The 12,210-nt window shown below is 49.2% G+C and overlaps 3 protein-coding genes and 1 pseudogene across 3 annotated transcripts; all 4 read right to left on the bottom strand.

Moving 5' to 3' along the window:
* Nucleotides 1-485: 485 nt before the first annotated feature.
* LOC147879168 (uncharacterized) lies at nucleotides 486-5,715 on the bottom strand. The gene is made up of 4 exons (XM_087372302.1): nucleotides 3,169-5,715; nucleotides 989-3,037; nucleotides 730-936; nucleotides 486-635 (listed from the first exon to the last, which is right to left on the bottom strand). Exons 1-4 carry the CDS (start codon nucleotides 5,713-5,715, stop codon nucleotides 486-488), a joined length of 4,953 nt encoding a protein of 1,650 aa, XP_087228428.1.
* Nucleotides 5,716-7,569: 1,854 nt separating this feature from the next.
* LOC147879167 (MFS-type transporter pytF-like) lies at nucleotides 7,570-8,970 on the bottom strand. Its single transcript, XM_087372301.1, is given in 3 exon segments — nucleotides 7,570-8,661; nucleotides 8,663-8,703; nucleotides 8,781-8,970. Coding segments are annotated over 3 exon segments (1,323 nt in total).
* Nucleotides 8,971-9,438: 468 nt separating this feature from the next.
* Nucleotides 9,439-10,739, bottom strand: LOC147879166 (putative hydrolase YOR131C; annotated as a pseudogene).
* A 445-nt stretch (nucleotides 10,740-11,184) lies between these two features.
* On the bottom strand, nucleotides 11,185-12,199 carry LOC147879165 (cell cycle serine/threonine-protein kinase hsk1-like; the record flags this gene model as incomplete). Its single annotated transcript, XM_087372300.1, is given in 2 exon segments — nucleotides 11,185-11,517; nucleotides 11,519-12,199. Coding segments are annotated over 2 exon segments (1,014 nt in total), but the record flags the coding sequence as incomplete, so codon positions are not given.
* Nucleotides 12,200-12,210: the final 11 nt, after the last annotated feature.

Genomic DNA, 12,210 nt, shown 5'->3' with positions numbered 1-12,210 from the left:
AAGTCTGATCACGTCGCTGGTGAGGCAGGATCATTATGCGACGCTGTACGGTGCGATCGCGATGGTGCAGGGCGTTGGTGGTATTACGATCGGTCCGCTGCAGGGAGTGTCGTTCAGGTGGGAGATGAGTTTACCGTTTTGGATTGCGGGCGTCATGTATGCTTTTGCGTTTTTTGCGTTGTGTGCGGTTAGGTTGCCGGCTGAGTTGGAGGGGGCTGAGCGGGAAGATAGGGTTGAGGTTGATGAGGAGCTGTGATTGTAAAGGTATGTTGATCTCGTGCATTGAATAGGCGAGGCATCTTTATTTGGAGCAAGCGATCCTCTGTTTCGTTAGACATCAAGCGATCACGATAGACTCGACAAAGTTGCGAACCACACTTTATGATTAGATCTCAAGACAGTCAATGTCCTGATTCATTCCATTATCGTGCTGAAGTGCACAATGACCCATATGGGGACACTATCCTACGCTATGCTATGCTGTACTAGACTAACAAGTACTGGATTACTGTTCGGTCGGAGAAACCATTCAACGCTAGCATCCAATCTTTCGGGATCAGCTCAGCTTGGATCCAAACTGCAACTGGTCCAGATCGAATGTTCAAATTCCCCAACTGAGAACTGCCCGGTCGAATCTTCATTGAATCATAAATTGAGAACGATTATCCACCCTCCCCCTCCCGAAAGTGAAGTGGGTTGATCCAGTAACTCCGTTTCTCAATGCGTCACGTCTTCGCTGCTGGAGATATGATAAGGGCTGCCCCGGAATCTAGTCTTTTTGATAGCATTTAAATCTCCCCTGACAAGATTATTATTATGGTTGTTGTTGTTGTTGTTGTTGATGTTGTTCTGCTGACTTCCAGAGCCAGTGTAAGGTCGTGGTCCAGAAGGTTTTCTTCCAGATCCTTGTGGTGAGCGGAGGGCTGAGACTGGTGACTATGATAAAGTTAGCTTGGCCATTACATGAACGCAATTGATTGTTATTTACCTTGTCGTATGCTGGACTACCAGCACGTGCAGCCGTGACATGGTCGACGTAATTCGAAGGACTCATCGGAAGCTTAGGAGGTCGTTGTGGTACTAATGGTTCATCATCCATGATCTGTGTGTGTCTCCTGCTAGATGCCACTGATCTACAATCAGAAATCTCAGACTGATCGTCCGAAATTGGACTCAAGGGTGGCTGAGGCTGGTATCGCTCCTGACTCGCCCGAGTAGGATCGCGTGTTGCTGCCTGATTGTCCCATTGCGACGATGATTGTGATGCCGGAGAAAATTGATCGTGGTAATACTGAGCTTCGTTTTCCAATTGATTCTGATATCTTCCCGTCGGGCCTTGCCGTGGTTGAGGATGCTCGAAATTCTTACTGTTGCGGTATCCTTGGTACTTGGGCTTCTCTGATACTTGACTCGGAACAAGCGGAGACGGTGGCCTGTTCTCTTGATCACGGTGCATGTCGTCTTCCAAGGATGCATTGGAACGTATGCGATCATCAGCTTGGGGCTCATATGCGTAAGCCGCCAAGTCAGAACCAGACCGGGAAATCTCAGAGAAAGGTCGAGGCTTGTTCTGTGTACTAAATCGAGGCTCGGTGGATGTAGTCGTTTTAGACCAGCGCGACATCAGTTTTGGTAGGAATGCTGATGTGATTGACTTGTTCTTGCGATGAGACATTGGTTCAGCAGAACGCGGTGTGTTGTCATTGCTCCATGCTTCATTGGCCCGGGCATGCATCTTTGGTGGAGTCACCATGGGCAATGATTGACCTCGCGAGTGACGATACTGTTCCTCAACTTGATGACTTGCCAGAGCAGTTCGTTTGTCAATGTCACGACTGTTCGGAGCATCATAAATATCTTCATAGTCCTCCTCGTCACCTTCCATGACTGTGCTAACACGATTTGCAGAATCCTTCTGTGCACCCACAATACGATACTCATGACGTGAAGATTGATTTGACACATTGCCTGAACGATCTCCAGTGGAGGACGTACCAGCCTGACCTTCAGGCTCATAGCCTGTGTCTGTGGGAGCTCGTGCGTTCTCAATCGACCCGACACTGGCACTATGGGCTTCCTCGACAGGTGTCATGGTTTGATGCCCAGATGTTTGGATAACTTTGAGGTCCTCCACATCATCGAGTAGTTGCATTAGCATTTGTTCAATGTTGTGAAGTTCTGAGGCATTCTTAGAGCCAAGTCCTTGCAACGCACGTGTGAAGATATTGCGTCGCTTCGCTGGCAGATCTTCATCTTGTGACACCAGGGATCTCTGAGTTGTCCGAGTTGCACCAGGCTGAGGCCGCGGCCCGCCAATGATTCGCTGAGTCTTTTCGTGCTGCCTTTCGGCCGTGCTCATGATGAGTCCATCTTGTTCGGAAATGAACTTTTTCATGTCTTCAAACGAATTACGCATCTCTGCAGCACTCCTGACAAGAGTCACCAGAATTTCCGTGTCTCGTGCGTTACGCTGTGCATCCCTGACGGTGAGATGATCCATGAGTGCGACAATATCTTTCGATTGAATTCGATCAATGCCTTGACCAGTGCTACTGTCGTAGAATGGCGACATACCCTGTGAAAGACCGCTCATGTATTTGTTACGTTTAGAGACAAACGGGTCGTCCTGGTCATTGGGAGTCGGCGTAAGGTCTGCTGCCAGGTCTTTGCGTTTGGCATAAAGACCAGGAGATCGCGGATTGTCACCAGTCGCATAACCTTCATCTTTCACTCCTGCAGGAGTGTTTTCTCTGCTCGTATAGTAACCCTGTTTCATGTCAAAGTTTTGTCGCTGACTCAAGTTCAATGCTTCTGGTACCAAGTCTGGAGCGTGCACACCAAGATCTCTGTTCAAGGCTTGTTGTGCCGGATTGTTCGCTATCGCCCGCTCTGGAGTCGGGGCATATGGCCAATGATCTCTGTTACCAGCTGAAAGACCACCAATGGGACCTTGTATTACCGAAGGATTGGTGGTGATCTCGGACTCGGGCGAGGCCGCTGATTTGTCTTCCACTTGCGGCGCGTTGATAACATCAGGCTGATTGTCGTCATAGGAACGCTCAGAAGCCGGACTTTGGGGGGGCGAGTGCTCCAAAGCTCGTGATTTGGAATGCTATTGGGGCTTTGTATCGATCTATGCTCCTCCATCAGGGGACTCGGCATATTTACTAAGCCGATACCGCGAGAACCAGAATGAACACTGACGTGGTCTGTAGCTGAGCGCGAAGGACTTTGTTGGGGTGATCGCGGACTTTGAATTTCTAACAGCGAAGGTTCTATCAACGATGCGACTGCGGATTCGACCCCTGGCGGTGTGTGAACGTACTCCGGATTTGCGCCGACGCCTCTAGCCACCTGCTGAGCACTTGCAACCTTGTCGAGATGCGGCGCATCCACGCTATCATCTGTGTAGTTTGTCAGATGTCGAACATCAATTCGAGGGTTGTTGGGATCAAAACTGTGGCGATATTGCTCGTTCTGATCGTGCTGTTCATCGTAAAATTCATCATCGTCATCATTTGCACCTTCTACAAAAGCGCCGTCATGCTGATGCATGATCTCGCTCCTATTCTCAAGGTTCACACCTCGAGGTCGACCGTATTTCTGTATTGAAGGACTTGCAGACATGAATGAGTCTGTCGAAATCTCCTCTTTCAGATGTTGTTGTTGCTGCTTCAGAGATGACAAGGAATCTCCGCTTCTGGCGTGCATCACAGAATTGCGCTGTGGTTCTGTCGTTGCGTAGCTTGCAACGCTCTGTATAGGACTGAGCCCACGTCTGATGGGATGCTGTTGATGCAGATTGCGTTCGTATGCTCTAAGGCGCTCCGGGTCGTCTAACAGTCCTGCACTTGCAAATGTCGGTCCATGGTACTGCTCAGGACTATGCTCACCGGCGCTGCGCGATTCCACGTTGTCTTCGTACGAGTTGCGCTGCACGCCAAGATCATGCCCTGAGAAATTCCGATGATGTGTCCCTAACGATTGTCGGAGATCACCTCCCCCGTGTGTAGGGGTTGCTGCAGGGGATGACCCATGTATGACTTCCCTGACCTCCCGCTGTGTTGGCGTGGTCGTATCTGCTGTGTTTGATGAAAGCAGTGAACTTCTGGTCACCTCAGAGCCTATCTCACTGCGAAATGGCATAGGAGGAACAGCATGTTTTTCAAACGTGTCCTCAGACTCGGCCACGCTGGTGCTTCGACTACTGTGGCTCTTGCTTCGTTTGCGACGTCGGCGACGCTCCAAGGTCGAGCTGGAGTCCTGGTGTTGTAGTGCTGCAGCAGTCAAAACTCCACCCGCTAATGCGCCTGCAGCAATGTCACGACCCCTCGACCCCTTTTCACTTGATTTGCTTTCATGACGGCGTTCGGCGCTGATGCTAGAGACGGACTCGTCTCTTCGTTGAGAGCTTCCTTCAGAAGGAGAATCGTATTCAAGTTCTCTGTCCTGATACTGCCGTCGATGTCGTGTGCCGGAACCAGAATCTCTGCTAGCCTTGCGCCGAGACCTACTACCACTCGAAACCTTGCGAGCGCTGGCTTTTTCTCGTGCAATGCTGTTGTCAGACGTGTCAGAGTACAGCTCTTCTTTGTGACGTGTTCGCTGTGACCCGTTGCGCTTAATCTCCTTTAATTCCGGCAGAATCAAGCGACGTATAGCGTCTTCCACGGTCTGTAGAAGCTTGGGATTCGTGATGTTCGAATTTCCCGACCGAACAGACTTATCGTCAAGTGATCGCCCACCCGCCGAGACCATAGAATTGCTGACCAGACTTTCTGTTCCACCACTAATGGAGCTGCCTTCCAGGGGCAGTTTGCCGGATTTCCTGCGACGTTCTTGTGTAGGTGGATTGCGAATCTCGTAAGTCAGACTTCCGTTTCTACTCCGGCTCTTTTCTCCAGATCCAACGCTTTTAGCAGATTCTCGTTCTCTATTGCTTATCTTATCGACCGCTCTCTGTGTGATTCTCTCGTGACTCAGATTTCGCTCCTTTGGGAGCACTGGTGGTCTCAGATCTGACATCTCGTCCAGCTCTGAGTTACTCAAAATTGAACTTGTGGCTGCATATTGAGGTGCTCGAGTAGTTGTAGGTGCCGTTCCTAAGAAGCTTTCTGGGGGCATGGAAGAGATGTCTGATGGAGCCGCGATATAGCGCACCTCTGGTGAATTACTCAGCTCCGACATTTCACTACCTCTTCCGTCAATGTCGATGTCAACGGGACCAGCTTCAGATCTTGAATCTGTGCCGGACCACTTCAGGTTGGGATCGTTATGTGCTACCGTTTTCGAGCCTCTCGCACTGATTGGGATCTTCTGTGTGTATGAGGGCTTTCTCGAACCTTGCTCAGCCGTTATTGCCAGGTAGCTTTCGCCTTCGCCAATATCCTTGCTCTTGCCAGCCGAAGGACGAACTCGAACGCGTAGACTCGGCCGACGGTCAGAGGACGGGTCTTTGTTACCTTCGTAATATTCGATCAGAAGTGAGGTTTGTGAAGGATTGTCCGTTCTGAAATGTTTCTTGCTGCTCTTGGATTTCTGGTTGGTCGAGATTGTTACTGGTCTTCCGTCGTCAGGAATGGTGGCAGAGGTGCGGTCGGTTCTGAGGGAGATGTCAGTCGCAATATCAGTCGAGACTCTTGTGTCTTCTAGACCAGAATCGACAAGTGATTCTGTAGGAGCCGGCAGTATGGGTTTGCGACCCCCCAAGCCCATTATGTTGCTAAGCTAACGTAATGAATGCATTGGTACCCGTGGCTGAATATGCGGTTTGAGTTGCTCGATGGAGTACGATGTGTGAGCGTGCTATTGCATACAACAAAGGATCCGTCTATCGCAGGTGCTTGAACAAGAAGTTGAGAAATGGTCGAGGAACACTGATACGGCGCAAGGTGGTGGCTGGGGTACAGCAAACATGCGCAAAGTGACGTGAGAGAAAGCACGCTCTTCAGCCGACTTGTTGGTTGTCCAAGTACGGAACACTGAAACGAAGTTATGAAATTAAGATACACTGCCTTTGAGTGAATGCATTCACTGCGTATGCATATGTTGCAGTGTCCAACAAAATGAGAAAGACAAAAGTGTTCAGCATCGCAGCATTTCAAGGCGGTGGAAAGTAAAAAGGTGGCAGGGCAAGAAAGCGGCAACAGCAACAGTGGTAGTGGCAGCATGAAATGAAACTGCCAGTGTACGAATAACAGCGCACACCCAGCACCAGCGTCCACCAGGTGTCAGGCTAATGGCGGAACACTGCATGTGAGGATGAGAGTTTTGGGTCAAGTCTCCTCTCCACTGGGCTGCAGCCCCAAGTCACTGGCGAGAGACCAGCCAAGGACGACCATGAGCGACTCCATCCAAGCATAGGCTCGGCTGTGATTTGACTTGAACACAACATGACTACGAGTAGCGCATCCAGTAAGCTGTTTACCAACGTTCCATTGCCTGTTCGGTGTCTTCGTCGTTGACCGTCACAGTGCCGTCAGCCATCCGGCTGAAGTGCCTGATCTTATCAATGGTAAGCATCAGAAATGCAAGGGGTGTTGCCTGATGCGGTTGATCAATGTATGGTGCCTATCCAATACCTTGAAACCCTTTAATCCGACCAGGCCAGACCAGAAGTCGATCGGGAACACGAAACCATCCCTACCTCGGAAATGTTCTCGTCAAGGCTGAAGAATCATGCAAGGATCGAGCCGTTTAGTGGTTGATGTTCTGCATACACGATTCCCGAATACAGTTGGCACCAAGTTCTCTATGATCAGAAGGTGTTTGCATCGAATCACTCCTGAACTCGGTCAGAAACATGTGCAACCATTGTACTCTGTGCACAGTACTAGTGCTACTGCCACACTGAAAGAAAACTATCACATCCCATATATTGCATTCATCTAGCATGCAGAGGTGCCCATCTGCGTAACGATTTCGTGGCGCTGCTCTATTTGCGGGCTAGGGAGGATTGCGATCCGCCACGCCGATGGTGTGCCACTTAGTGCTCGCATCTGCAACCAATATTCAAACGTCAAAACCAAAGGTCGGACATGCGTTGCCCGAGCGACAGGGATCAAGCCTTACCGCGCCTTGTCCACTAAATATACTTACACTGCGGTCCAAAGATTGGCATCGGCAAAGCGTTTTGAGTATGTTAGCCACGATCCCTTATTGTCAGCCGTTCTCTCAGGGTACGTAGCCTACCTGCTACGGAAGAGTAAGACCACACGTGGCTACTATGTTGTGTCTGTGACATAAGTTTCAGTTGGGACAGTCATTTCAGCAAGATGCCAAGTTGATATCCACGTCTTGACCTGAGAAGGTTATCAACATCTGAACTCAGGAGAGGCCATCACTGACGCCTGTGCTTGCGACTGACCTAGATCCTATGGCCAGAATTATACATCGATCGTGCCTAGCGGTCGATCCAAACATGTTCACTAAAGCTGGCCAAACCCCTCTGGGTCATGAATGGAATGATCGACCAGCCATATTTGGCGTGTACTAAACACGCGTGAAACGGAGATATGCTATATCTGACGCATCAGTTTGTCAGTAGATGAATTAAAGATCTAGTTCTTTTCATGAACGAACAAAGCCAAAACAAATCACCAATGCGCTGACGAGCATGCAGGCTCCGGTAAAAATCACAAGGTCTCTAAATCCAAGAGCACCGTATGCATCCACCTTGATGTCTTTAGACAAGAGTGCTGCACTGATAGGTCCTAGCAGGACATTGCCAACTCCTTGCAAAAAGACAAGAATGGAGTAGCTCGCCACCGTTGAGGCTGGATTGTTACTGACTGCTGCACCCATGGCCACACGCATAGTGCCGAACCCATAGCTGAAGAATCCATACACCAAACTGAAAGGAACAAGCAAAGCTAGCGATTTTGCAGGCCCCCAAAGACCTAAAGTTGCCACAGTCGACATCACCGAACACGTGATGGCAAGAACATTGACATGGATGGCTCTGTCAGAAAGGTACCCGAAAGCCGCCTGACCAAGGACCTGAGCAGCACACATGATGGCCAGAAGCAATGCTGCTTGCGTTGTGCTAAGACCAACCGCAGTAGCAAATGTTGGAAGATAGATGGCAGGAAAGAAAAATCCGAGTCCTTGTATAAGCGTGGCACTGCCGTAAACCCAGAACAGCGGCTTCCGAAGAAAAGACCAATCCGTCCTCGCTACAGCACTGCGTTCCGTTGGCGGCAAACGTCCTTTGAGAAGTGGTAGTAAAGGTCCGCTCAAAATGACCATGGCCACAGCAGAAGCTCGTAACGTGATTTGGTACCCATACTTCTGCAATAGCGACTCGATGATGAAAGGCATCACTATACCAACAAGACCGGACGATGCTGAAATCAAACCAAAGGCCAATCCCTTTCGCGCAATCCACCATTCGCTCAGCATGCTAACAATCGGATACGTAAAGACGACAAAGCCAAACCCGTACAAAACACCTTGAGTAGCAACCAGACCGCCGAAAGTCGTGGTGAAGGAAGCACCGAGAAGTGCCAGAATGCAAAGCGGCCAACCCAGCCAGATCTGCAACCGCTGGTATCGATGAAATCGTCTTGTGAGCATTGCCGAGAATGGGGCTCCTAGAAAATACAAACCCTGCGCAAGCGTGCCAATAATCGCAACATTGGAGTCTTTGAATTGAGGGCTGTTTGGAGTAATAGTCTTGAAAGACACCAAACGACATTGGAAAGCCTGATGCGTTCGAGATCCGTTAGACGATTTCGTATCTTGCCACTCAAGATTGTCATGGGTGGAAGAGACACACTTACCCCAGAACAAAGCTTCGAAGATGAATGCTGATATCAGCACAGTCCAAGCAGCTACACCACCATCAGCAGGCTTCAATTGCTGGATGATGACACCGCTGCTTTCGAAGTCATGAACATTGCCATCTTGAGCCGCTGGTGGAGGAGTACTCTGATCAGCAAGCTCAATTGAGACAGCTGTGTTAAGTGACATTCTATCGAGCTTTCAGATGTAGATTGACAGGCGCATCTCCAATATCCGGAAAGCTGTCCGTTGCATTGTTGTCCAAGCAAATCTGGTCTTGAATTGGGGGAATTCTGAGCTATATAGAATACTTGGTCGTGCTGTAAACTCAGCGTAGAGCATTGGCATGGATGGAAGCTAAAGTGAGAAGGGGATGAGCTACCCGCTGATAACCGAGCGCTTCACTGTAGCCGAATACTGGAATTTGTCGATTGTGTGCTCCCTACGACAACTTGACTCATGACTCCTACGATGATCGCTTAATACCTCGGAATTATGGTAGAGCTCGTAATTGGTCGAAGGGCTGACGTTGACCTATAGTGCATGCTCTCTACTCTAGCGAAAGGTCCAGCAATGATCCACTATGATCAATATCTAGCCAGACCTATACCCACCAATGTGTATAAACCCAAATCTACACACCATCCACCTCAAACCTTACATACTAACCCTCCCGATAAACCCCCGTTCAAGGACGTCAATCAACTCATCCAACCTCCCCACCACCAAATCCGTATACTCGTGCTCCCCAACCCAGGCATTATCCTCATTAGCCAATAACACAGTCGTCGCTCCAGCCCGATACCCAGCCGCCATATCATCCAAACTGTCCCCAATCATAATAATCCCACTACCAAGATACTTCCTCGCCACAGTTAAATCGTCCTTCTCATCAGCTCCGTCCTTCCTCTCTTGTACAGTCTGCTCAGTTGACCTCTTGTCCGTCATGGCCCAGTACCGCGCAATTACTCCAGAGTCCTTCGGGGAGGGCTTGGGTTGAACGCCCTCCGAGTCACGAGTGATGATTTCTTCGGGGGAGAAGCTGATTCCGTGGGGAGTGAGGAAGTTCGCGATCAGGTGGTCCACTGGGGCGGGGAAATTGCGTGTGCAGAGTCCTTTCAGGATGTTGCGCCGGGAGAGGTAGACCATTAGTTCTGTTAGACCGGGTTGTGGGGTTTGGGTTTTCATGGCGTTGCGTTCGATGGTTTGGATTGTGAGGGTTGCGCGGGATCGAGGGGAAGATTGGGAGGTGGGTGAGTCGGGTTGGGGGGAGAGGGAGCGGATGTGGTCAAGGATGTCGATCGATTTAGGTATTGAGAGCGCGTCGCGCATTTCTTGGAACATGTAATTCTGTGAAGGCTAGTATGATTCGTTATCAGAGACTGGATGATTGTTCGTATGTGAACCAGCGTATAGGTCGTGTATGAGAGCCTGGATTTTATGCTCAAATTTGTGGAGAGCAAGCAGGTCGTTCCGTTCTTGAATGGTAGGTTGAGATGGAATATTGTTGCGAGAGACCGTTGACAAACCCACTCATCGATATCGTAGAAATGAAGCTTGAGTACTTACCACAACGTCCCATCAACATCAAATATTATTCCCTTCAAGATTGGTGCGTCTGTGCCAGCTGCTTTTGCTGTCTCAGGATTCAAGGGTGCGAACCTCCTGGGCCGCGGAGGATGATATCCATTGGTGTCTGTAGCGATCCCCAACGACGAGGATGTGGACATTGTTGCCATGCTCAGATAGACGTGAAATGGCGAGAAACGCGCGCGAACTGTAGTCCTGATGCGCTGGATTATGAGCATGTAGGTGGTATAGCTGTACCACTCGGGACTGAATATCTGTGCAACAAATTGAAGATATCCAAGCTTCGTACGAATGTAAGAATCATATGTGATGTAGTGTACGATCCGAATCTGTACTCGCGCAGGAAATAAATCGTTTTTCATGGACATTGTGTCTTTGGAGATAGCACATGGTTGATCCTTGAAGGTACAAGTACTTTGTTCAATCCCCAATGCTCGTGACGATCCATGTGGAGAAATTCGTTAAAGTAATGCGAGATTATGTCAAAGGCAAGCAATACATTGAACGCCATCAGAGCACGGTACTATGCTACTACTAGTAATCAAAGCTGATCAAAGACATCGGAAACCAATACCTACGTACTGACGGCATTCGCCTGTTCGCTGACCTCAAGACTTCAATCGTTCATTAGTATCATTAGTCCGCCATACATTGTGGTACATATGAGCAACATTTAACCACGACTCTAATGCTCTACAATGCCGTCCGACAACCGATCATTCCCGGGTATCATGCTAATTACACAAACGCCTATTCATGGACATTCATCATCTGGGGATCCGAAAGATGGGCCATGATGCTCACGCCAATGTCTTACATCTTCCTCTGCTGTCTCCTCTTTTCTCTTTCCTTTTGCTCATGTGCTTCTTGCGCCTCTCTTTCTTCTCGTTCGATGTCGTCCTCAATTGGATTTACGAAAAAGTCATCTTGAAGCGCTTCTTTAGCGCTCAGTCGTCTGGTATGATCGAGTTCAAGGAGTCCTTGCAAAAACTGAACGGCTTGAAATTCTCCGGAACCTAAGCCGCTGGATTCCTTCTCTCGGCAACTAGCCCAGAGAACAATCTTTTCCAAAGAAAATCCCTTCTCACCGATTGTCTCAATGTTTGTCTCAAATACACTGCCATGCATTGCAGCCACCCCCTGCAATCCGTTTCTTCCCAAAAACGGATGCGATCTCAATCATGGCGTCGACATCATCGGCACTGTTGAAGAACGGGAATCGCCGTGACAGCAAGGTGAGGAGGATGACGCCGGCAGACCATATATCAATCTTGGTCGTTTGTGCAGTGCATTTGAGAAGGACCTCGGGAGCTCGAAATCCTCTTGTGCCAGCTCGATTTGCTCGTCTTGATGGCCGCTGATCAGACTTGGGGTAGCCTGCCGATGTTCCCTCAGGCTGTTGTTGCAAGACTTGTATAGCATACGAATTCAGATAACGTTCTCTTCTTTTGTCTTTGTGCTCTTGACACATACACGGTTGCCAGTCCGTTCCTTGTCTCTCAGCAAGACCAAAGTCGACCAATACGCCATGTCTTTTGCCATGGTCGTACAGAAAATTGGTAGGTTTGATGTCTCTGTGCAGGATACCAGCCTTGTGTACATGAGCCAGAGCACTGAATAGGTTTTTGAAGTAGTGTCTGGTATCGCTGATGACGAACTCCCGGTAGAAGAGTCTGAAGTCTAGATGGGGAAAATATGGGAGAACAGCGATGACTTGGTCGAGATGTCGAAAAGCCGTCAGCAACGGACAGATGTACTTTGAGCTTCGTAGCTCATGTAGAAGCTCAAGTTCGTTGAGGATTCTATGGGGAGAAGAAGTAACATATATTTTTTTTCTTA

Source organism: Dipteris shenzhenensis, unplaced genomic scaffold (genome assembly GCF_047967505.1).
Source record: "Dipteris shenzhenensis isolate YYH24624 ecotype China unplaced genomic scaffold, Dip_SZ_1.0 scaf0080, whole genome shotgun sequence".
NCBI lineage: Eukaryota > Viridiplantae > Streptophyta > Polypodiopsida > Gleicheniales > Dipteridaceae > Dipteris > Dipteris shenzhenensis.
The sequence above is the reverse complement of the archived record's forward strand: the minus strand, read 5'-3'. Positions and strand labels throughout refer to the sequence as shown.

Bases quoted from the DNA above. Each gene is read 5' to 3' on its own strand.
- LOC147879168 (XM_087372302.1), bottom strand. From the start codon at position 5,715: ATGGGCTTGGGGGGTCGCAAACCCATACTGCCGGCTCCTACAGAATCA. The intron at 3,038-3,168 runs GTAAATATGCCG...GACGACAATCAG, and splicing joins GTTCTCGCGGTATCGGCTTA to CCTGATGTTATCAACGCGCC. The intron at 636-729 runs GTGACGCATTGA...GATTCAATGAAG, and splicing joins ATATCTCCAGCAGCGAAGAC to ATTCGACCGGGCAGTTCTCA.